This window comes from Aethalodelphis obliquidens, unplaced genomic scaffold, assembly GCF_003676395.1.
Source record: "Aethalodelphis obliquidens isolate GAN/ISIS:26980383/991018 unplaced genomic scaffold, ASM367639v1 scaffold51, whole genome shotgun sequence".
NCBI lineage: Eukaryota > Metazoa > Chordata > Mammalia > Artiodactyla > Delphinidae > Aethalodelphis > Aethalodelphis obliquidens.
The window spans coordinates 3,086,134-3,109,431 of NW_020837995.1; the positions used below are offsets into that span (position 1 = coordinate 3,086,134).

The 23,298-nt window shown below is 38.4% G+C and overlaps 1 protein-coding gene and 1 long non-coding RNA gene across 8 annotated transcripts in view; one reads left to right on the forward strand and one right to left on the reverse strand.

Annotated features, from left to right (window-relative positions):
* Positions 1–5,680: 5,680 nt before the first annotated feature.
* Positions 5,681–14,206, reverse strand: ZNF770 (zinc finger protein 770). Of its 4 annotated transcripts, XM_027083810.1 has the most exons (3): positions 14,094–14,138; positions 11,257–11,344; positions 5,681–9,985 (listed from the first exon to the last, which is right to left on the reverse strand). In XM_027083810.1, the coding sequence occupies exon 3, from the start codon at positions 9,927–9,929 to the stop codon at positions 7,848–7,850; it is 2,082 nt and encodes a 693-aa protein (XP_026939611.1). In that variant the 5' UTR covers positions 9,930–9,985; positions 11,257–11,344; positions 14,094–14,138; the 3' UTR covers positions 5,681–7,847. The 4 variants fall into 4 exon arrangements, with proteins under 4 accessions (XP_026939611.1, XP_026939610.1, XP_026939612.1 ...); XM_027083809.1 differs by lacking the exon at positions 11,257–11,344 and having other exon boundaries at positions 14,094–14,206; XM_027083811.1 differs by lacking the exon at positions 11,257–11,344 and having other exon boundaries at positions 14,036–14,155.
* A 45-nt stretch (positions 14,207–14,251) lies between these two features.
* The window catches only part of LOC113607982 (uncharacterized), a 103,893-nt gene continuing 94,846 nt past the window's right edge, over positions 14,252–23,298 (forward strand). For all 4 annotated transcript variants that reach the window (XR_003428163.1, XR_003428162.1, XR_003428164.1 and 1 more), the window contains exons 1-2: positions 14,252–14,467; positions 15,192–15,260. This is a non-coding gene — a long non-coding RNA (uncharacterized LOC113607982). The remainder of the gene's footprint in view (positions 14,468–15,191; positions 15,261–23,298) is intronic.

Below are 23,298 nucleotides of genomic sequence, written 5' to 3' on the forward strand. Positions count from 1 at the left end.
TTTTGAGCTAGAGAGGCAAGGGCTTCGACCTCCCCCTCCTGACCCCTAGCGGGAAGCTGAGAGAAAACACCCAGGGAGACGGGATTGATGTCTCAGTGACCAGGTAGATGGTGTTGGTTAAGGTTTTCTTGTGGTAGGGTCGGGGAGGGAGAGGGAGACTTGGAGTTTCTTTCAACCCTATAAAAAGTATTAGTGAAAAAAAAAACTAAACGGGGAATGCGAGGCTTGATTTTCACTGTTTTTTAACAGATTCATGGAAATATAAATTAGCATATAATGAACTGCACATATTTAGGGTGTAAAATTTGATTTGTTTAAAATAGTCATACATATGTGAAACCATCACCAAAGTCATAATAATAAGCATATCCAATGTCTCTAAAATTTTCCTAGTCCCTTTTGCAATCCATCCCTATCCCAGTTCTACCCACCCATTCTCAGGCAATCACTCATCTGCTTTCTGTCGCTATAGATTAGTATCCTTTTTATAGAATTTTATAAATATGAAAATAATACAGTACCTTTTTTCTTTCTTCTTTCACTCAACATAATGATTTTGAGATTCATCCATGTTGATGCATGTATTAATAGTTGGTGCCTTTTTATTGTTGAGTGGTATTCTTTTTTATGGACATACCACAGTTTGTTAATCTGCTCATCTGTGGATGAACATTGAATTGTTTCCAGTTTTTGACTACTGCAAATAATGCTGCTAAGATCATTCGTGTATATATGTCTTAATGTAGACATGTGTTTCCCTTTCTCTTAAGTAAATACCTAGGAGAGGAATAGCTGGATCAAATGGTATGTGTATGTTTAAATTTTTAAGAAACTGCTTTTCCAAAGTAGTTGTACCATTTTATATTCACACCAGTAGCATATGAGAGTTCCAGTTCCTCTTCCTTCTCACCCACACTTGATGTAGTCAGTCTTTTTAATTTTAGCCATTTTAATAGTTATGTGGTATATCTCACTGTAGCTTTAATTTGTATTTCCCTAATGACTACTGATGTTGAATGTCTGTTCATGTGCTTATTTGCCATCCATATATCTTCTTTGTAGAAGCCTCTATTCAAATTGTTTGCCCATTTTTAAATTGAATTGCATGTTTTCTTATTACTGAGTTTGAATGCATACCTCTACCACTCCCAAATCCATATATAAATTAAATATGTACCTCTAGTAAACTTTCCCTGGATGAACACAGGCAAGAAACCGGTAACATGGTTGCCTCTAGGGAGGAGGAACTGGGGGAAGGGAGAACAGGAGCAAGGGAAGTCTTATTTTACATTTTACACCCTTTTGAAACTTTTGAATTTTGTAACATCTATAGCCCATTTGAAAATAAACAGTTGTGAAGGAAAAAACAAAAAAGTGTCTGTAGATATAGAAATTAAATGTGGAATCCTTTTTTCCTTCTACTTGCTATTGTATAAAGTTTATTTATAGAGCTAAAGATGAAAATTTGCATGATCCTAATTTTAAATGCAACAGATTTTGAATACATAAAGTATCTAATTACACTTTATTTACAAATGGAGTCTATACAACAAGAGGTAAAATAAGGTTTTCTGAATAGCTTTTATGATGAATCTTGAAAGGTAGATAAGATTTTGATAATCAAAAACATCAGGGACAATATTTCTAGTATAGTCATAGAAGAGATAAAGCCATGAAAGCAGGTCATGCTGGGAGAATGTTGGGAGTGAGCCATCAGGCTTAACATGTCAAAACTTTAAAAGCTAGAGAAAGGAGACTGTATTTATCTTGGAAGGCAATGGGAAACCACTGATTGGAAATCTACTTTTGGAAGATGACTTTTCAGTAGTTTGTTAGATGGGTTGGAATAGGTAAAGTGGGGATGGGAATACCAGTTGGGAGACTATTGCAAATCTAAAGCAAAAGTAACATGGCCTAAATTTGGGTTCTGGCAGTAAAATTGAAGAGGAAGGAATAAGTATGGAAGACACTGAAGAAACAGAATAAAGAGAAATTCATCCTAAGCAGTTGAAAGAATAGTGGAACCCTGTACCAGCAGAGAAGACAGAAGGTAGAAGGAAAAGATAGTTCCAATATATAGAGACATAGTCTGAGGTAGCAGGAGGAGATCTGGGCAGTGATGAGCAATTTATTTGCCAATTAACATTTGTTAAATTTGTAATTTACCTTATGATTTTGTGGCCAAGAGGATATTAAGCCAATAAGCTCCAGATCATATGTGGATCTAACTGTGTGAAAGATTCTAATTTATAATACCTAGTAGATTTCTGAAAAAATGCAGTATCATAATCTTTCTCCTTCTCTCTCTCTCAAACTCTCCCTCTCTCTTTTTCCTGCTCTCTCTTCTCTTCATGTCACTTCTTAGCCAAGTTTTGAATGATGGTTTTGGACATCCTAAAATTATAATATTTCATTTTATAACTTTTATTTTACAAGCTTTCTGTAATGAGTTTTGTAAGTAAAGAAGAGAGAAAGCAAAGAAACCAGGTAATCAAGTTTCAAAACACAAGATTGTCAATAGTATCAAATGCTTCAAAGAAATCTAAAAGGACAAGAACTTCAAAAAGTCCGTGGGTTTGGAAACTAGAAGACCATTGGTGACCATTATCAGTTTGTTGTAGTAAGAAAAAGAAAATTTAATTCAAATTGATTTTAAAGTAAAGGAAATCTATAGGTATAAATAAAGTCTAGAGATAAATTAGGCTTCAGGCAGTTGATCAAGCTTCCAGCTCCATTCTTTCGGCACTGCTCCCCCTACTACTCCCACCCTACTCTGCTTTGTGTTTTGACTTCATCCCCAGACTAGCATTCTTCATGGTACCTAAACGGAGAAAACTTCACACTCAGTTCTTCTTCCTCAATCACTGAAATAAGTACAAGGTTTCACTCTGATCAGATCAGCTTAGGTCAGTTCTTCCAGGCCAATTACTCTGGCTAGGGTAGCACTGTGCATTGACTGGCTTAGTCTTGGGTTACCCATCCCTTTAAGTCATGATGAATATTCTGATAGAGTTAGACTGATCATGACCATTGCTGGAGCTGCAGTTAAGATCAGTCCTACCCAGAATACCTGGCTGATATACAGTGAAAGAGAGAAGATGTGGTTGCAACTAACAATGCCTACTACAATGATCATTGATAGAACAGCTCCCAAGAGGTGGTGAGGAAAACACTAGGTAAAAAAGGGCTTAGAAGCTAATGAACGAAAAGGCAATGGAGGAAGTAGGTGTAATGAATTTTCAATATCTCCGACCCTAAAAGGCAAAGAGTAAAATATAACAGTAACCAAAATAATAGGTAAAACTAAAGTTATTTGGCTCAAATGCTATCTCTTTTTAAGCTTGGTGTAGTGGAAATTTTGACTGCCTATCCATTCCTCCCTTCTTTCCAAATGCAACTTCAAATTTGACCAGTATTTGTATTATCTTCAGGCAACCTTGTGCTTGAAGGAAGTAGGCTGAGGTCTAGGTCCAGCTCCACATAATTCTATCTCCTTTGTCAGTGGTTGGTTCAGGAATGTGGCTGTGAAGCAATTCTGGCAGGTGAGAGAGGTAATGTTCACTGTAGACTTCTAGGAAACTTATCTTTGTTCTTGGGGGAGTTTCTGGGTCTCTCATTCACTCACTGTCCCACCCTCCCCCCCATGAAGGAAGCATGCAGCCCTAATTGCAAACAAAGCATCCTAAAACCATAAGGAAAATAAACTTGTCATTGTGAAAGGCAGAGCAGATGGAAGGAACCAGAATCAACTATATGATTTAACAACCCTAGGGTTTATGTAGTTGCTGGACTTCAAGTCGTATAAGCCAATAAGGTCCCCATTGCAAGAAGCAGTTTGAGTCAGGTATTCTGCTACTTGCAGCCAAAATCATCATAACTGAATAAGGAACACATGAAATTTTCTTTAAGGAACCAATGAGAGGGAAAAACTAAAAACACCAGAAAAAAGAAGGGACTGATGATGAAGCTCCCATTAGGAGAGAGAGCAAGGAAAAGCTAGCTTCAGAAAAGTGGAAGAATATTATTATTCTGAGATACATGAGAAAAGTAAGGAGTAAAGATAGACATTTTTGAGGGAAGAGGAGGGAAGTTTAGAAAGTTTTGGATTGGCTTTGATCACAACATCTTAGAAGGCAAACTCATTCCAAGAATGAATGAAAGGCTCTAAATGAAATTATAGATTTACAGAGAAGGTAAGAGTTTGTAATAATGACTTCATTCATTTCTTCCTTTATACATTCAGTATATATTTGAGGAGGTAAAAACATTACAGATACTGCTTTATACTTTATGTATAAAACATAAAATCATGCATTCTCTTGCTTTCCAGAAAAATGTAGTTTAGCTCAATGGTTCTCAAAGTATAGTTTCAATATAGCAATAACAGCTAACCTGTATAAATGCAAATTTTCAGGCCCAACTCCAAATATTGAATCAGAAATTCTGAGGGTGTAGCTCAGCAATCTATGCTTTTAACAAGCCCTCTAGATGATTCTAGTGCACACTAAAGTTTGAAAACCACTAGTCAACAGTGACGATTAATAGAGTTATGAACAAAAAGCAGTGGGAGCACAGGGAATAGAGTGCTAGGGTAAATCAAAAAGGCTTCCAGAGGAAGCAGCGTTTAAGCTTAAACTTCAAAGAATGAATAGAAGTTAGCCGATATAGATGCAAAGTATTACATGTTCCATATTTTTTAATAATACCATTGTACCACTTTTCTTTTTCAGTTATCTTTTTTCCTCTAATAGAATTTTGTTCTCTAATAGAATAGTGCTAATAGAATTCTAGCAGTTAGCCCTGAAATTCTAAGCCCTTCTAACTGGCAATAGGAGAAATCTCAACAAGAAAGGAATTAAATGTGTCCTTTCACTGCTTCTAAAGAGCAGATATTCTGCATGAAACAGCCCTTGACAATTCACTTCTAACAAAGGATTCTTATAAGATATGCAGACTTCAAACACTGGTGCTATCCCTTAAAAATGTCTATAATTCTCATTGGTTATCTCACATAACGTAAATTGAAATCTGTTTTCTGCAAATTAAACACTTTAGTTTTCTTCCATAATCATGGACTAAAAACAAATAAAATCTGGCTCAACTAAATCTCTTCTTTGAATACAGTATGAGTTTGTATCTAATTTAAATTAATACTACATAGATAAGATGGAAGCGGGAATAACATGTATTGGATGAACTAATTTTATGTTTCTTTAGTACAAATCTGGGAGGCCAAGGAGGAAGATAAATGGATAAGCAGATAGATCATGTGACATGCAATGGAGTTAACATATCCATTTGTAGGTTATAAGGAGCTATCAAAGAAACTTAACATGAACAAGGAAGTAAACGATTAACTATCCATGTAGCAAGCTCAGAAGGTAGAAGGTAGACTGGAGTGGGCCCAGGAAAGTGTCTGGCAATCAGTACCTTGTTCCTGTATTATGTGATTTTCCCTTTTAAAAAAGTTCAAACTGTGTAATTTGAAACTTTATTTTTAAAATATTCTAAAATTTGAATTTTTCAAGAATCACCATCTACTTTCCTTCAACACACATTTTGTCCTAATAGGCCCTATTGCAGTACAAAACAAGAAGCAATAATTTCACTAACTCAACCAAACTACTTCAGTAAATAATCATGCTACAGCCTGGAATTGCCCAAACAAAAATTCTTCTAATTTTCTTTACAGATATTTAAAAGTTTATTTTTTTCAGAAAACCAAAGCAATTGATTCAACAATAATAACAGTTCTAGCATGCAGCAAGTCATCATTTAACATCTAATGTTTAAACTTCTTATCATGGATGTATACAGTTTATTTTCATTCCTATAAAGTTTCCACAGCTTGTAGTGATAATAAAAGTAAATAAGTATTTCGTTACAGGTACTTCAAATAGCACTACAGTACCTCTTCGACAAAATTTTTACAATATTCCAACTTTCAATATGAAACAGCTTAAAAAGGCATGGGCCAAAAAAAAAATGTATAGTAGTATCACTTAGGCAAATAAAGTCTAATAATCATACAAGCACAACACTGTTAGGATTCTCCTGTTAGGGTTGGGAAAGGAGTATATGAGACATTTACTTCAAATAAAATTACATAAATAGCTTAGGAAAATTCCCAAATATATAATTTCAGACATATTAAACCCTTGAACCTTTATTCTTGGAAAACATGAACTAGTTATCCCTTGCTTTTATGTAATGGATGTGTTCTTAAATAGTTCTGTGTAAAGCAAATTTTATAAAACATCACCTTGTTTGCACTGGAGGAACACATCTCAAGGAAACATAAGAGAAATTATTCTTTAAAACACAATTCTCCTGCACATTTGTACATCGTTGGGCTTTTATCTGTACTGTTAAGTTTAATCTCTATGAATTAAACCCAAGTTTCTCAAAATTCACTTGTAAAAGCAGACTGACTTCTCCTCCCCCCCCCCCACAAAGACAATTATTACAGTACAATGTAAAATTGTTCCTTTATCCATTCTCAGTAGAGGGCTTGTCACTACATATATCTGAGAGGGCTAGGATAAATACCCACCTGTTCTTTTCACCTTAGAAAGAGAATGGTTATTTTCTCTTATTGCTAGGAAATGTCATTCTTAAAGATTTTATTAAAAATGGCAAATGTGAAGGACAATGTGTGATTACAAGCCTTTTACAGTTTGATTAAATATTCCCCAAATCATGACAGTACTGTTTAGAATGATACTCTCAATTCCATAAGCATCTTATTCCTATATGGGATTACCTTACTAACTAAAGTAACAATTTACTAATGATCAAAATAACATTCTTTAGCATTAGAATCTTGCAAAAAAACAGGAATAAAAAATAGAACTAGACCTAGTCACTGCCGTTTGATCAAACTTAATAGAATATTTAGTTTAGTCATAGGACCACTCAAAGAGGTATAAAGAAAGTTTTGCTAAGGTGAATGTAAAAGTCTTATGGAGATGCAGATCTACAGGTGAGTCTTAAGTCTACAACTACTGCTATCAATCATTAATAAGCATGTAGATGAATTGCATTCATTCCTCTGAAAAGATGGCACTGCGTACATATCATCAAAAAGATTATGGCACTTGAACATTATTCCTGACAAATAAACATGGTAAATGTATACAGGTGCATCCTAGCCTCTCTCCTACTTGTACATTTTGGGGGTAAAGATAACAGCAGGCTGGGCAAAAAAACAATTCAAATCACCTATAGAATAGGAGGGTAAACTACCGGAGTCCTAAAAATAAACAGCTTGGAAAAGAACAATGAAAATAATGCTATTATTTTCTCATCCACTTTCACTTTTATTGCCTTTATATTTTTTAGCTTATAAGAAAAAATTTTGCAATGGAATTTGAACCATAGGTGTAAAATACATGAAATAATATAGTGGGGCTATCTGTAGTGGCCAAAACCCAATTTTTGCCTCTCAGTCTTTTAAGCATATATAAAAGGAGATGGTGTGTCTTAAGGAATAATTCCTTTAAAAATGAGGCTGAATTATTTGTACTACATCATGGATTTACATTTTCAATACAGCCAAAGTGTATGTTAAAATAAAACAAATACTTGCTTTATGGCATCAAATCATGTTCTTCCCCCTAAAAATTAATTTGGCTGTTCCTAAAACATATTACATTTCTATGTATCTTACCTCTGACTATGCAGACAAGCAACTGCCTATGAAATCATTCAATCTAATGCAGGCCTTTTGATAAAAATACATTATAAATGATAGAGGCTAAAGAGCAAGGTCACCAGAAAGACCACACATGTGTTGGTGGGTCTGTCAATTACATAACTGAATTTAAGACAACCATTTTCTCTTGTGGTCATTCCTTAAAGTGAGTAAGTTGATGTCTCTTCCAGTGAGGAGCCTGTCTGAATGTTTTGCCACAAACTGAGCATTCGAATGGCTTCTGCCCTGCATGAATTAGATAGTGTCTTTCCAGTTTAGATGGGGATCTAAAGCTTTTAGAACAAACACTGCATTGGTAAAGAAGGCCATCATTCCTCTCAGTACGCCCTGAATAACTACAACAATGACTATGATGGCTCTGCTCTGATTCCAGAAGGGCACTAGAGAGACAGGGCTGCCTGTTCCTATAGGGGGTACCAAGAATGAAATCCTCTGATTCTGCCTTCACTTTTATTTCTGATGTTTGATCTGACTCTGAGACCTCGTATTTTTGAAAACCAAGAGTCTGACATTGCTGGGAAGCACTATAGTTAACATTATCACCTTGATGAATGAAAAGTTTGTTCAAATTTTCCAATTCTACTTGGCAAAGAGATTTTCTATATGGAATCTTATCAATATGAGTTAATTTATGTCTTTTCAGGTGAGCTGACTGTCTAAAAGATTTCCCACAAACATTACAGCCAAAAGGCCTCTGTCCAGTATGAATTAAATAGTGTCTTTGTAGTTTAGATACAGAAGGAAACACTTTCTCACATTTGTCACAAGGACACATCTTATGTCCAGTATAGATGTTTTCATTTGTAACTGAAAAACCACACTGAAGCACTTCACAGTTTTCAAAGAATTCCTCACCTGATGAACCATAGATAGATACATCTTTATTATTCACAGAATTATCCATAGTTAACATGTTCTCTGGTGTAAGAATACCTTTTACGTTTTTTCCCATATTTTGGCTCTGGAAGTGCTTTTGCCAAGAAAATGGCAAAGTCAACGTTTTCTTCTTTTTATTGCCAACTGTCTTATATTTTCCATGCTTGCCAAGAGAACCCATAAATGTTCTCTGGGTTTGTTCAGGGCTCTGGTCACCGGAAATAAGTTCACAATTTTTCAAGAAACTGTTTTTAAATACTTTTTTCTCAGATCGAAAATTATCTAATTTTTTACCCCCAGCTCGTTTAAGCTTAGCCAAGATTTTTTTAACAATGGTTTTATAGTTGTAGCTTCTTTTGAGCCTGCTTGGAATTTTGTCACTTCTGGCAGGAAAACACTTGTGTCCATTGAGAATCTGCTCTGATTCAAAACATTCTTCACACTCTGGACATTGAAAAGGGACAATATAAATAGAGTGGACATCAAGTTGATTATTCTCCTCAGATTCACGTATATCACCATTTTCAAAACTATCCTGCTTTGCATTTAACTTATTAGGCAGGGGCCCTGATTCTGGACTCTTCACCTTTAATGAAAGAGTCTGAAAAGTCTTATTCCTGGCATGGATTTGTTTATGCTTCAGCAGTTTGCTTTGAATCTTAAATCCTTTTTGACAAAAACAACATTGAAAAGGTCTTTCCTCTGAATGTGTGAGTTGGTGGATTTTTAAGTGAGTTGACTGTCGAAAAGATTTACTGCACAGGACACATTTAAAAGGCCTCTGACCAGTATGAATAAGTGCGTGCCTATCAAGTTTTGACTGTGAGGGGAACAGCTTGCCACAGATTGTACACGCGTGAATGTTCTTTTTTTTCTTTGTAGGGCTGTGTGTAGGATCAGACTTGGAGCACGGGTGTAATGCCCATCTCTCCTCTGTGGTAAGAGCATGATACATTCCATACACTGGCTTTTCTTGCTTGGCCTCCAGCAGTCTTCTGACCTGTTTAACATCATTCTGGTAAGTCTCATTGTGAAGCTGTTGGTGCTTCACGAATGTCTTCAGATTCTTAAAGTGGCGTGGACAAATACTACATTTAAAAGGCAGATTATGAGTTAGTTGATGTCGTTCCAGATGAACTAGTTGTCTAAAGGTTTTATGACACACATCACATTCAAATGGCTTTTGACCAGTATGAATGAGATAATGCCTCGCTAATTTTGAGGGTGTTTCAAAATGCTTGAAGCAAATATTGCAAATATATGGCCTGTTTCTAGGTAGTTTGTTGGCTACTACACACTGTTGAATCTTTAGCATTTTAAAATTGGTTTCAGCCATCATATTCTTCAGTGATATACTCTGATGAGCTCCATAGTGTTCTTACACTCCACAGATGTCTAAAAATTAAAAATAAAAATGTATTAATTAAAAATTACTTATTCATATGAAAAGAAATAATTTAACCTGTTCTTTGGCTAAAGGTATTAAAGGCAATAGGGAACCTCAACTCTTCCTGTGTCTAAAAGTAAGTTAGGGCTTCCCTGGTGGCGCAGTGGTTGACAGTCCGCCTGCCAATGCAGGGGACACGGGTTCGTGCCCCGGTCCAGGAGGATCCCACATGCCACGGAGTGGCTGGGCCCATGAGCCATGGCCGCTGAGCCTGCACGTCCGGAGCCTGTGCTCCGCAATGGGAGAGGCCACAACAGTGAGAGGCCCGCTTAGATACTTTAGAATCATTAAACTAATTTCACTCATACAGAGAAATGAGAAGTCTTTAAAAGAAATACTTAAAAATGTATATAATTTTAAGCAATATTTCTAATTAATTGAGATGATACATTAAAAGGGGACTGAGTTGAATTTCTTAACATTAAATCTTTTAATTCCAATTTTCCTAGTCCACTATTAAGTAGATTTGTCATTTTTCAAAAATTGGGCTAGAAAGATAAAGAGTGTAAGAAATAAAATATAATACTAAAATTAAGACATATCTGCATTCAATTATAGCATACCTTGGACATGATCTGAGAATGGAATGTTTTAGTTATCAAAATTCTTAGCCACATCATTAGCAATATTTACTCTCAGTTACTTCTTTGGACCAACAAAGATAACATAAACAACTGGGAGAAAATGTCCCAGAAAACCTGGATTCTAGTCCCAGATTTGCCATCATATGAACTTGGTGGCAAGAAGAAGGAAATATAGATTCCTCATCTCTAAATCAGGGAAAATGCCTCCTGGCCTGCCTACCACATTGAGTTGTTGTGAGAATCAATGGAGATAATGCACCTAAATGTGTTGGAAAACTGAAGCAATGTATAAATGTAAGGTATTATTTAGCTCAACACTAATCAAATTTAAAAACTTTATCCTTATCTACTTAATATCATTTTTAGGGTTTCTAACTAAGAGATAAACACACTAAACAAACATTTCTTTTTATTTCTCCTTTCCACTTTGTTGTAGAAGTCCTAAAAGACAAGTACAGAGGCAATGAGGTTGACACACTGGCTACTTATATACTTATCTATGGCTAAGTAATTGAAAGTCTGAGTGTAGTTTACTTTTCAGGCAGTAGAATAAAAAGGTCATTTTGGTCTCAGTTAATATAAAGATAAAGATATTTTCCCTAATATGCTTCTGTAGGACACATGCAAAAGCTTACCAGGAACTTTCTCAACCATTTTATACCCTGTCTTCTCCTAACTGAAAAGTCAATTTTCTTCTCATCCTTCGTCTTCTACTGCATTTCCCTTAAATAAGGAAGCCAGCGATTAAAAAAAGCTGTGCCAGCTCTCTAATGTTGTATCTTCTAGTTGAGATCAGAGAGTTGATAAATCTACCAGAAACTCAGTGTACTTTTGTCAGATGATTTAGTGAATATCCAACATATATGCTGTGTGCTATTATCTATTTTCTCCTAGAAGACACCTTAAACACAAAATCACAAACACACCCACTGTGGTTCTCTTCAGGAATCTGATTTAAAAACAGAAAAAAAAAATTCATTTATTGAGCAAATTATCTTCTAGTTGTTTTATCATAGTGGTTTTCAAACTGCATGTCACTACCCATTAGTGGATTGTGCAATCACTTTAGTGGGTCATGATCAGCATTTTTGTTTAATAGAGTAGAAAATATCAGATTGCATAACATATGGTAAGGATAAATACTGTTTCGTGAAACTTCTATAGGAGGAGGTAAAAACCTGTGAAACCTGTTCCTGGCATACCTCTTTACACACTAGACAGAGGAACCTACAACAAATCAATCACTTTATCCAAAGTGGCAAGTAATCTATTAAGTAAGATTGGGGCCCATAGGATGAGACAGGATTACTAAGGATTATTAATTTTCTTCAACTGCCCCATATAACCCCAAAATATTTATCAGAAAAATCTAATTAGAGGCCAAAGGTAATATGCCACACAAATAATCTGACTGCAAGCCACTATATTAAGGTATAAAATATACCATATAACCCAGATATCCACGTTAGCAACAATCAGCTGTTGATGCTATTACTATGCACTTTCACAACACTGAGTTAGAGAAATTACAGGTGAATGTACTCCAAATCCCTAAAATGCTAACACAGCAGCAGTTACGAGGATTAAAATTAAGTGAATTGCCAAGAACTTGGCAATTTATTTAATTCCCGTCAGGCAAAATCAGGTGTTGAGGTGTCAATTAGGACAATGAGCCAAACTGCAAGTAATAATCAAGTCTTTATTCACTTACTGCCACAGTGCAAGCACGAGGCTAAAAACTACTGGTTCCCCAGTGGTCGATTAAATGGAACACTAGGTGAGGGTTAGGTGGATGCAATGCACACAATCATCTCTCTGCAAAGGAGGCTGGAACAAAAGGTTTCTGCCTCTTTATGGACCTGTGGGCCAGGGGAGGAGGAAGGAAGAGCTACAAGTGGAATGGTCCTGGGTCAAAATGGAGAAAAGTACCTCAGTCAAGGCTGCCCCCTCCACCTTCCCTCCCTTTGCAATAAGGAGGTATTGGTGGAGGCACCTGGGAAGTACCTCGCCCAAGGCCCTCAGAATGGAAGTACCTGAGCCAGGAATGCAATACAGTATGAGCATGGCTAGTGGGAGGGAAGGGGTGAGTCCTTGACTGCAACTCCCTCCAGAAAACTGCAGTGCACTGGCCATGCCCAAGTCTGGTGTGGCAAGAGCAGCTTCCCCCGAAGAGGCCAGCCAGGCAAAGCCACGCAATTGTCTATGGTCGGGCCTGAAAGATCACACATAGGATTCTGGCCTGTAGCCAGGGTCCTCAGCTCCTATTGTGTATTGCTTCTTTCCTTTAATAGTTTCTTTGGAACACTTGAAAAAAATCCCACACTAGAACCACACACATGACAACCATTTCTGATTATAACAGGAATTGACTACCTATAGTTACTGTGCCAAAAAGAGACTATGGCTTATCAACTAACACTAGCACTAAGACTGGATACTATTGTCAGTTGCGTCCACACCATGTGGGAAAGCACTTACTGGAAGCCCTATATTGTTAGAATCACTGGTGGCAAGCAGTGATCTCATCTGCTATTTATAAGTGACAGCTAAGGGATCCCCAAGCTCCAAATGCAGTCCCACGCGTACTTAAGCATATGCACAGTAATCTGATAGAACTCCAAATCCCACTTCTACTGATTTCTCTGTGTTCTCAAATGACCTTTTTTGTCGGTCATATTTCAAAAACAAATCCAACAGCGTGTAATTTTTCCTATGTTAAAGTGAAAATAAAAGATGGTAAATCTCAATGGGTCAACCCCCAGATTACCCTGACTACAGCAAGATACACTCCGTTATAAAACTGTGAAAACTGATCTCAAAAAACTCCAACGATACTTCAAGGCCGAAAGCCTGTTGGTTTTTCAGTCTTAACAACACCATTAAAACGACGTGAGGATATCACAAAAGTAAATGAACAAGAAACACAAGAACTGAGAGAAAGTTAGAGAACTTTCAGTTACGGAATAACCTCTGGCGACATTTATCACAGCCTTTCCCTCTCTGTAGCTTCTTCTGCCCCACTTCCCCCGGCCCCCTCTCTTGACCTTGAACCCTCACCTCTTCCTCTCAGAGGGATTGCACAGGACACAGACCCTGACAACTGGCCCTCGCCCTAATTGCCCACAACCAGTAAGCACCTAGGAGTCGAGCCAGAGTTCAGAGACTGCAAAATCCCACACCAGGAAAGTAAAGGCAAGGATGAAAACTGCTTTGGCCACAGAGAGGGGGAAAAATGCCACATGTGATACGACCCACTGCAGGGGAAAGTATCGTTTTTGCAATTCCTCTCAGAGATTCCCGCTCCCCATGAGCTGCAGTCAGAAGGCGGGGATGTGGGAAAAGCAAAGGAGCTGAGGTCGTGGCGCCCCCGTTCTGGGTCCCCGGGCACCTTGGAGGGACCGAGGCAGGCCCGACCTTTCCCGGGGGGGTCGCTCCACCTCACACCTGGGTTCTTGAAATCCTCCTCACGCACCTGGAGCTGGCACGGGCCCGCGAGCCGCGCATCTCAAGGCCCAGGAGCCGCGAAGGCAGCGCGCACACGTCCTCAGGGCCGGCGCGGCGACGGGCTGAGTGCGCAGGCGCGGAGCTCGGAAGCGCCGCCGGACGCGGTCCGACTGGAAACAGGCTCCCTCCAACCCAGGGCCGCAGTCGCGTCGGCTAGCCTGCGAGTCTCAGAGGAAAAAGGGGCTCCAGAAGTGCGTGCCCCGGGCCGCTCACCCGGCCCTGCAATTGTGGGAAGAAGAGAATAGAGGAGTGAAGAAGGGTGCATTTTCCATCTCACCTCAGTCCTCGGCTAGGAAAACCACATAGCCCTGACCAGTGGGCTCAAGGCCCTGCTGGAAACTGGTGAGCCTGCGTTCAGAGACCACTCTTCTAGTCCTCTCTAATGTCAGAGGGCCCATGGTAAACAAAACGCCATGTATCAGGGCCTTTCTGTGCCAGCCCTGTCCTGGGCACTCGGACGTTGTCAGAATATAGCGCAGGGGTCAGGGACATGGGCTTTGCGGTCAGGCATACCTGGGCTCCACTCACAGCTCTACCAATATCCTGATAGCCCCGGAACTTCTTAGCTTCTTTGAGCTTCATTCCGTCAGTATATTTTAGTTGTCTACAATGTACAAAGCCCTGTGCTCAGCTTCTGAGTTTCTTCAGATTTCTCTGACAGATGAAATGGATGTAAAGTGCTCAACATAGTGCCCGGTGCATAATAAACTCCCATATAGCTATCATTTATTAATTACTATTTTCAAATTAAATATAACAACTTTATGAAGTGATAGGATACCATTTTAAAATGAGGAAAATGAGACAGACGTTAAGGAACTTAACTTTGCACAGCTGATAAATGATGGAGGTGGGATCTGAACACAGGTAGTCCTGCGCTTTTAATTCACTACTGCTTCTCAGATTGTGGATATGTCAGCATTTTATGTAGACACAATTAAGGGTTAAATGTTTAGTGCAGTTACAAACTAGGGTGGCACATTATTACTGAATAAGATGCTTGAGTATGTACTGAAGATTTTAAGTACAGAAGACATTAGAGAAGAATTTATTGTGGTTTTTGCAGGTTCTGAGTGTATATGTCTCAGCTTGAGATGAGAAAATGAGAACAAGTAACAAGCATATTTTTTCAACTGTAAGTATCTTTTTACATTACTTTTCAAGGACCATTGAAAACAAAAATAGTTATTTCTGATGTTGGTATATGCGCCTCTGTTTAAAAAGGGAGAAGTTGGGCCAATGAAAAGTCTATTTTCCATGTGATAACATGAGGAAATGGCTAATAGGAAATAAGCTTTTGCTTCTCACGAAACAACCTTGGAAGAGTCACATTTGGGAAAGGTTGAAACCCTTTCTTTCAACAGAAACAGAGGCGGAGAGAGGAGGGGAAAAGCTTTATGTATCCTGAGTGCTAATCCCAGGGTGGGGATGCGGATTATTCAGAGTTGCTTCATTCTGCAGCTTCTCTTGGAAGCTCAGCTCAGTCAAACCAAGGAAACAGTTGCACCCATCACCAGCCACATAAGTCCTTAGGAGAGATATGCAGATCATGAGAGACTGTTACCTGAGGTTGGGGACCAATGGATGGTGCATTACCTGCAAAACAGGTAGGCCTTTGCACCAAGAGCCTGAATATGGAGTGAGGAACACAAGTGGATAAGCTGTTAAAAGATAGGCCACAAACCCTATCTTATAACCTCCCCCATTTACCCTGAGAGCTATCTCAGGAACTTTCTGGTAAAAAAAAAAAAAGGAGAAATTACTGTGAATAAGAGTCATCTGGAAGATTTCATTGAATAGGTGGGATTTGATTTGAACAGGGACTTAGTAATAGGTACAATATGAATAATAGAAAATGTGGGACAGGATAGAACATTGTAGGGAGATATGGTAGTAGTGACAAGGAAAACTAAAGGAATGGCTTGGTATACATTTGGGTTAGTATCTTACCTCTGCAACTTACTAGTGTGTGCCCTTAAAAGTTATTTAACCTTTTTAAACCTTATTTTCCTCATCTTTAAAATAAGGATATAATCAATCATTCATTTATTCAATGGCATATCATGTACCAAGCACAAAGGAGTCACTTCTAAGTACATACAAATGAAAGTGAGGCCCTTGATTTCAATGAAGTTTTCAGCTCAACATACAAAGAAGTACAATATGATAAGAGAAGTTACGTACAGGGAAGGAGAGAGAAGCAGGAATATCTAAATCTTCCTGGAGGCTTCAGGTAGAACTGGTTTTTGGGTTGAGGTTTTAATGATCCACGCACCCATCCATCCTACATATATTTTATGAAGCACTTTCTGTGTGCCAAGCCCGGTTCTAGGTAATGGAGATAGTAGTGGACAAATTAAAAAGTCAAAAATCCCTGTCTACCTCGAGATTATAGTTGATGTTTTATATATGCCTACTGAGGGTTACAGACAATAAGTTACATAAGTAAAATACATAATATGTTAGATATTGAAAGAACTGAGGAGAGAAAATAAGTATAGGAGAGGGCTATGAAAATTTGGGGGGAGAGGGCTTGCTGGCATTCTAGTAGATGGCCAGGGGTGACCTTTCTGAGAAGTTCTGTGATTTTTGAGTTGAGGCCTGATAGAAAGAGGGAACCATGCTCATGCTCCATGTTTAGAGAACCCACTGCTCACCAGGCACTTTGCAAGAAGCTGGGAAAGGCCTTAAATGCTTTGCAAAGGTTTTTGTCTTCTTTTTTTGTTGTTGTTATAAATTTATTTATTTTTGGCTGTGTTGGGTCTTTGCTGCTGTGCGTGGGCTTTCTCTAGTTGCGGCGAGCGGGGGCTACTCTTCGTTGTAGTGTGTGGGCTTCTCGTTGTGGTGGCTTCTCATTGCGGAGCACGGGCTCTAGGCGCACGGGCTTCAGTAGTTGCGGCGTGCAGGCTCAGTAGTTGTGGCTCACGGACTCTAGAGCACAGGCTCAGTAGTTGTGGTGTGCGGGCTTAGTTGCTCCGCGGCATGTGGGATCTTCCCGGACCAGGGATCAAACCTGTGTCCCCTGCATTGGCAGGTGGATTCTCAACCACTGCGCCACCAGGGAAGCCCCTCTTCTTCTTTTTTAATCCAGTAGGCAATGGAAAATTATTGAAGAATCTTGATCATAGGTAGGGCATGCTTAGATTTGTGTCTTAGAAAACTCACTCCGAAGTTATATGGATAATGAAATGGAGGAGGCAGAATTAGAATAGCCATGCTGTCATCTGGGGGCTTCCTCCTCCTTGAATATCTGGTTAACTTAGGTGAAAATCTAATTCTGTGGCATGTGACAGTCTTCATGATACCTGTGAGTTCTCACAGCTTGCTCCTAGTGTGTGTCTGTCCTCTGTAGTCCTTAACCTTTAGGGCTATCTCTATATTCAAACCATTGAATATAGAACTTATTCATCAAGTTCTAGAAAAACACTCACTCATAGTTGTCTGTGTGTGTGTGTGTGTGAGTGTGTATGTGTGTGTGTGTGTGTCTAAATACTTTACTGAAGATTTAGGAGTCACTATGGGATGGCGCTTCCACTGAAAGTATGTGGGGCCTTGGGAGCAAGTCAACCGGTACCAAGCGCATTCAACATAATTGCATTTGAAAGGAGTTCACACTTTCAGCATCTGTCATGCCTTTTGGAATATTTTAAAGACAAATTTTGAAACTGAGTTTTTCTTTTTAATTTAAGTAGAGTTGATTTACATATTATATTAGTTTCAGGTATATAGTGTGGTGATTCAGTATTTTTACAGATTATACTCCATTAAGAGTTATTACAAGATAATGGCTAGAATTCCCTGTGCTATACATATATTCTTGTTGCTTATCTATTTTATACATAGTAGTTTGTGTCTCTTAATCCTATACCCCTAGTTTGCCCCTCCCTTCTTCCTCTCCCCTTTTGTAACCACTAGTTTGTTTTCTATATCTGTAAGTCTATTTCTGTTTTGCATATACGTTCATTTGTATTATTTCCTAGATTCCAGATATAAGTGACTTCATACAGTATTTGTCTTTCTCTGTCTGACTTATTTCAGTAAGCATAATATTCTGTAGGTCCATTCATGTTGCTGCAAATGGTGGAATTTCATTCTTTTTTTAATGGCTGATTAGTATTCCATTGTGTGTACATGTGTGTGTGTATATATATGTGTGTGTGTGTATATATTTTATATATATATATGCCACATCTTCTTTATTCATTTATCTTTTCATGGCACTTGGGTTGCTTCCATGTCTTGGCTATTGTAAATAGCGCTGCTATGATCATTGGGGTGTATGTATCTTTTCGAAGTATGGTTTTCTCTGGGTATATGCCCAGGAGTGGGATTGCTGGATCATATGGTAGTTCTATTTTTAGTTTTTTAAGGAACCTCCATACTGTTCTCCATAGTGGCTGTACCAATTTACATTCCTACCAGCAGTGTAAGAGGGTTCCCTTTTCTCCACACCTTGTCCAGCATTTACTGTTTGTACACATTTTGGTGATGGCTGCTTGTTTTTATCCAATGACAGACAGAATCTCAATCTTAATTTCAATCCCTCCCTCTCTCTCTGTTCTCTTGTGGTTACTCTCTTGCCTCCTTTTAATTAACTATTAGAAAACCTTGAATTTGAACCTTGTTTTTCCTGTAGGTAGAATGTGTTACCCAGGGTTTTCAGAACCTTAACTGGATAGCATGGTGAATATTTGTTTGAAGACATTTTTGCAACCCAGTTGTCCTCCTGTCATAAATTTGATTCTTGTGCCTGTCTCCTTGACTTTGATGTGTATGCCATGACCAAGCTTGTATCTCAGTCACTATCTTGGACTTTTAAGGGTAAGTCTAGTCAATTCTCAAAGCTTTTCTTATTTTTTTTGAATTTGCCTTGCAGTTAGTTCAGGTGTTGGTTTTATTTGACTTTATAGTTCTTCTCAGAAATTTTAAATCATTAAGCTCTACAAAATTTATGCGGTCAAGGACATGATCTGTCTTGGTCACCTCTGCATCCTCAGAGTCCAAAGCAGTACCAGGCATGTAACAGATGCACAGCAGATATTTGTTAATAAATGAATGCATGCCTGAATATTTACACAAAACTTTGGTGGGTTTTCTTAATTTTGTATTGGACTTTAAAAATTATTTCACTTTAAATTTGTGTTCTCTAAGAAAAAGCCAGAAATTGCATTTTAAAAGAAGATATTTGATTATACACAATTCTTCTTCTTTTGCTTTTATATAAAAAAATAAAAATACCAAGTACCTTCTTTATTTCTTTTAAAACCTGAAATTCTGTATCCCCCAAGAATCTCTCTCTAAGCTTTTTTTCTATTTTAAATATAGTAGGATGTATATGTCAATCCTAATTTCCCAGTTTATTCCCCCCTTCCCCCCCAGTAACCATAGGTTTGTTTTCTACATCTGTAACTCTATTTCTTTTCTGTAAATAAATTCATTTGTACCATTTTCTAAGATTCCACATATAAATATCATATAATGTTTGTCTTTCTCTGTCTGACTTACTTCACTCAGTATGACAATCTCTCGGTCCATCCATGTTGCTGCAAAGGGCATTATTTCATTCTTTTTTATGTCTGAGTAGTAGTCCATTGTATATATATACCACATCTTCTTTGTCTGCTCCTCTGTTGATGGACATTTAGGTTATTTCCATGTCTTGGCTATTGTAAATAGTGCTGCAATGAACATTGGGGTGCATGTATCTTTTTGAATTATGGTTTTCTCCAGATATATACCCAGGAGTGGAATTGCTGAATCATATACTAATTCTCTTTTTTCAGTCTTTTGAGGAGCCTCCATACTGTTTTCCATAATGGTTGCACCAATTTACATTCCCATCAATAGTGTAGGAGGGTTCCCTTTTCTCTACGTCCTCTCCAACATTTATTATTTGTAGACTTTTTGATGATAGCCATTCTGACAGGTGTGAAATGATATCTCATTGTTGCTTTTATTTGCATTTTTCTAATAATCAGGGATGTTGAGCATCTTTACATGTCATTATTAGCCATCTGTATGTCTTCTTCAGAAAAATGTCTATTCAGATCTGCTCATTTGTTGATTGGGTTGTTTGTTTTTTTGATATTGAGTAGTATGAGCTGTTTATATATTTAGGATATTAACTCCTTGTCAGTCATATTATTTGCAAATATTTTTCCCATTGAGTTTTTTTTTATTTATTTACTTTGTTTTTGGCTGCGTTGGGCCTTCCTTGCTGTGCGCGGGCTTTCTCTAGTTTCAGGGAGCAGCGGCTACTCTTCATTGTGGTGGGCAGGCTTCTCATTGTGGTGGCTTCTCTTGTTGCAGAGCATGGGCTCTAGGCGCACGGGCTTCAGTAGTTGTGGCACGTGGGCTCAGTAGTTGTGGCGCACAGGCTTAGTTGCCCTGTGGCATATGGGGTCTTCCCGGACCAGGGCTGGAACCTGCATTGGCAGGTGGATTCTTAACCACTGCACCACCAGGGAAGCCTCCACATTGAGCTTTAATGCTTGTTGAAGCCTGTTCCTGCCCCCCCAGTGACTGGCCTAGCAGAGAGCTTACATCTACTGTTTTCATCCCACCTCTTATCTTTCCTCTCTCCTCTTCCTCCTCCTTTTGTGGAGCAACCAATAAAACCATCTGGTCACCTGCAACTAATCTACCAAAATCTGTATCCCTCAGGTGTCAGTTTCTACTCCCAATTATCAAAGAATTTTTTTTTATTATTGAAGTACAGTTGACTTACAATATTAGTTTCAGGTGTATAACATAATAATTTGATATTTTTATAGATTATATTCCATACAAAGTTATTATAAAATATTGACTATATTCCCTATGCTGTATATTACATCCTTGTAACTTACTTATTTTATACCTAGTAGTTTGTACCTCTTATCCCCTTCACCTGTTTTGCCCCTCTTCCCATCACTGCCGCCTCTGGTAATGACTAGTTTATTCTCTGTATCTGTGAGTCTGTTTCTGTTTTGTTATAATTGTTCCTTTGTTTTATTTTTTAGATTCCACATATAAATGAAAACATACAGTATTTGTACACTCTACGTCAATCCATGTTGTCACAAATGGCAAAATTTGATTCTTTTATGGCTGGGTAATATTCCATTGTATACATATACCACATCTTCATCCATTCATCAGTTGGTGGACACTTGGGTTGCTTCCATATCTTGGCTATAGTAAATAATGCTGCTATGAACATTGGGTGCATACATCTTTTTGAATTCGTGTTTTTCAAAGAATTTTTCTAACAAAGACAGCTCTCCCTTTCTAAGGTGAATAACATCTCTTTCTCATCATATAGTTCTAAGAGGATTTTTGGTGAATAAAATCTTCTCCTCCTCATCATGTATTTCCTTGAGAAAAATATTTGCCATCTCTGTATATTTTGCTACATGGCTTCTGAGGGAAGGGTGGCAGTGGCTGGGGTTGGGGAGTGGTCATTTGGGATCAGAAGGTAAAACGTAGTAGAGCTGTATTTTACTTAAGTAGTTGGACCACCTCCAACTCATAGGCTAGTATCGATCTCCTAAAGCGTTGCTGGAAATTTTCTCGAAAGCTCCATTGGTGATAATGCCTATTGGATTTCTGGGTCTAGTTAGGTAGCACCATCGTACCCCACTCTCTATATGTTGGTTCAAATTCAGTAGCACTGGGGTTCTAGAGTTACCCTAAAAGCAGGCAGGATTCCCAATATAGGACTTTGACCACATTTGTTCACTCTTAAGTCAGGGCTGACCACTGGACCGTCATTGACTATGGAGACCCCTCCAACTATTATAATACCAGGGTCTAGGCTAGCCAAGGAGGGAAGGCAGAACTATGGTATCTACCAAGCTTTTTTGTTTATGGTGTCAGAAGAGCTTGATGCTATGACCTTTCTCCTGTTTCTGGATCTTAATTTCTGGAGGACTGTTCTTCTCACAAGCACATTCCACCAAAAAACACCCATCTTCACAAGAGTGGGAACATATGGAGGTATTTCTCTTCTTAGCCTCCACCCCCAAGTGGTGCTGTGGATGGTAAAACTGTCGCCAGCGGCTGCTAGATTCCAGGGGCAAATATGTAAGATATTACTGATGTCTTGTTTAGGACTGACTTCCCAGCTAGGTAAAAATTCAGTAGTCATGGTTTGTGTTTAAGGCCCAGGGATTTTTCTAGCATGTTCTCTGATCCAAAGTAAGGAAGTCACTTACTCCGTAATGAGGGGACTTTGGTGTTAGAAATCTGAACTTGGGTGACTGAGCTCCACCCTCTGCTCGGCTGGATTTGTACCCTTATTTCTAACCCTGAACAGTTCCCTTTCTTCCTCCCCTTGAATAACTTCTTTAAGAGCAAGGAGTGGGAAGGATAACTCACAATTTCACAGGGAGTTCTGAGCTTCTCCTGTGATGTTTTGCTTTAAAATCCTCCTACAGCAACTTTCTTCAACAAGCCTGAGTTTTCTAAACTGCTTTCTAATAGCAACGTGGAATGCTTTGTGGCAAAAGCTGCTTAAGTTTTAACACAAGCGCAAAGGTCATTTCTCCTTCCAGCTGTTACATTGTCAAAAATCTGACTTACAAATCCAGGCAGTTTACCACATTTTTAAGTATTGTTAAGCAGTCAGCTACCCAGTGTACCCCAAGGGATGCATTGGAAGCTTTGTGATCACATAAATTCCTAATTCTGGATCCTGCAAACTTTAATTATTGTCCACATCCCAACTGTCATTTCTCTAATAGTTCAGGGAATGTAAAAATCCTCCTTTCTTCACTACCTGAAAATATCTAAATTTCTTGTGGCATGTAGCATTTACTAGGGGTCCTGATAGTCAGTCCCAAGTTCAGATCTCTGAAGGATCCTGTCCCAGTAGAAGAAGCAGGCATAGTAGGAATCTTTCATTAGACCTGTAATGAGTTGCATTGTGTCCCCTAAAAAGACATGTTCAAGTCCTAACCCCAGGAACTGTGAATGGTACTTTATTTGGAACTAGGGTCTCTCCAGATATAATGAATTGTTTTGATATGAAATCATCCTGGGTTTAAGGTAAACCCTAAATCCAGTGATGATTAGCCTTTTAAGAAAAGGACACAGAGAGACACATAGACACACAGTAGAAGGCCATGTGAAGATGGAGACAGTAAAGACCTCCATGTGTTTAAGGAACAAGTAGAAGGCTCAGGAATGGTGCT

Excerpts from the sequence above, each read along its gene's own strand:
- ZNF770 (XM_027083809.1), bottom strand. The coding sequence starts at position 9,929 with ATGATGGCTGAAACCAATTTTAAAATGCTAAAGATTCAACAGTGTGTA.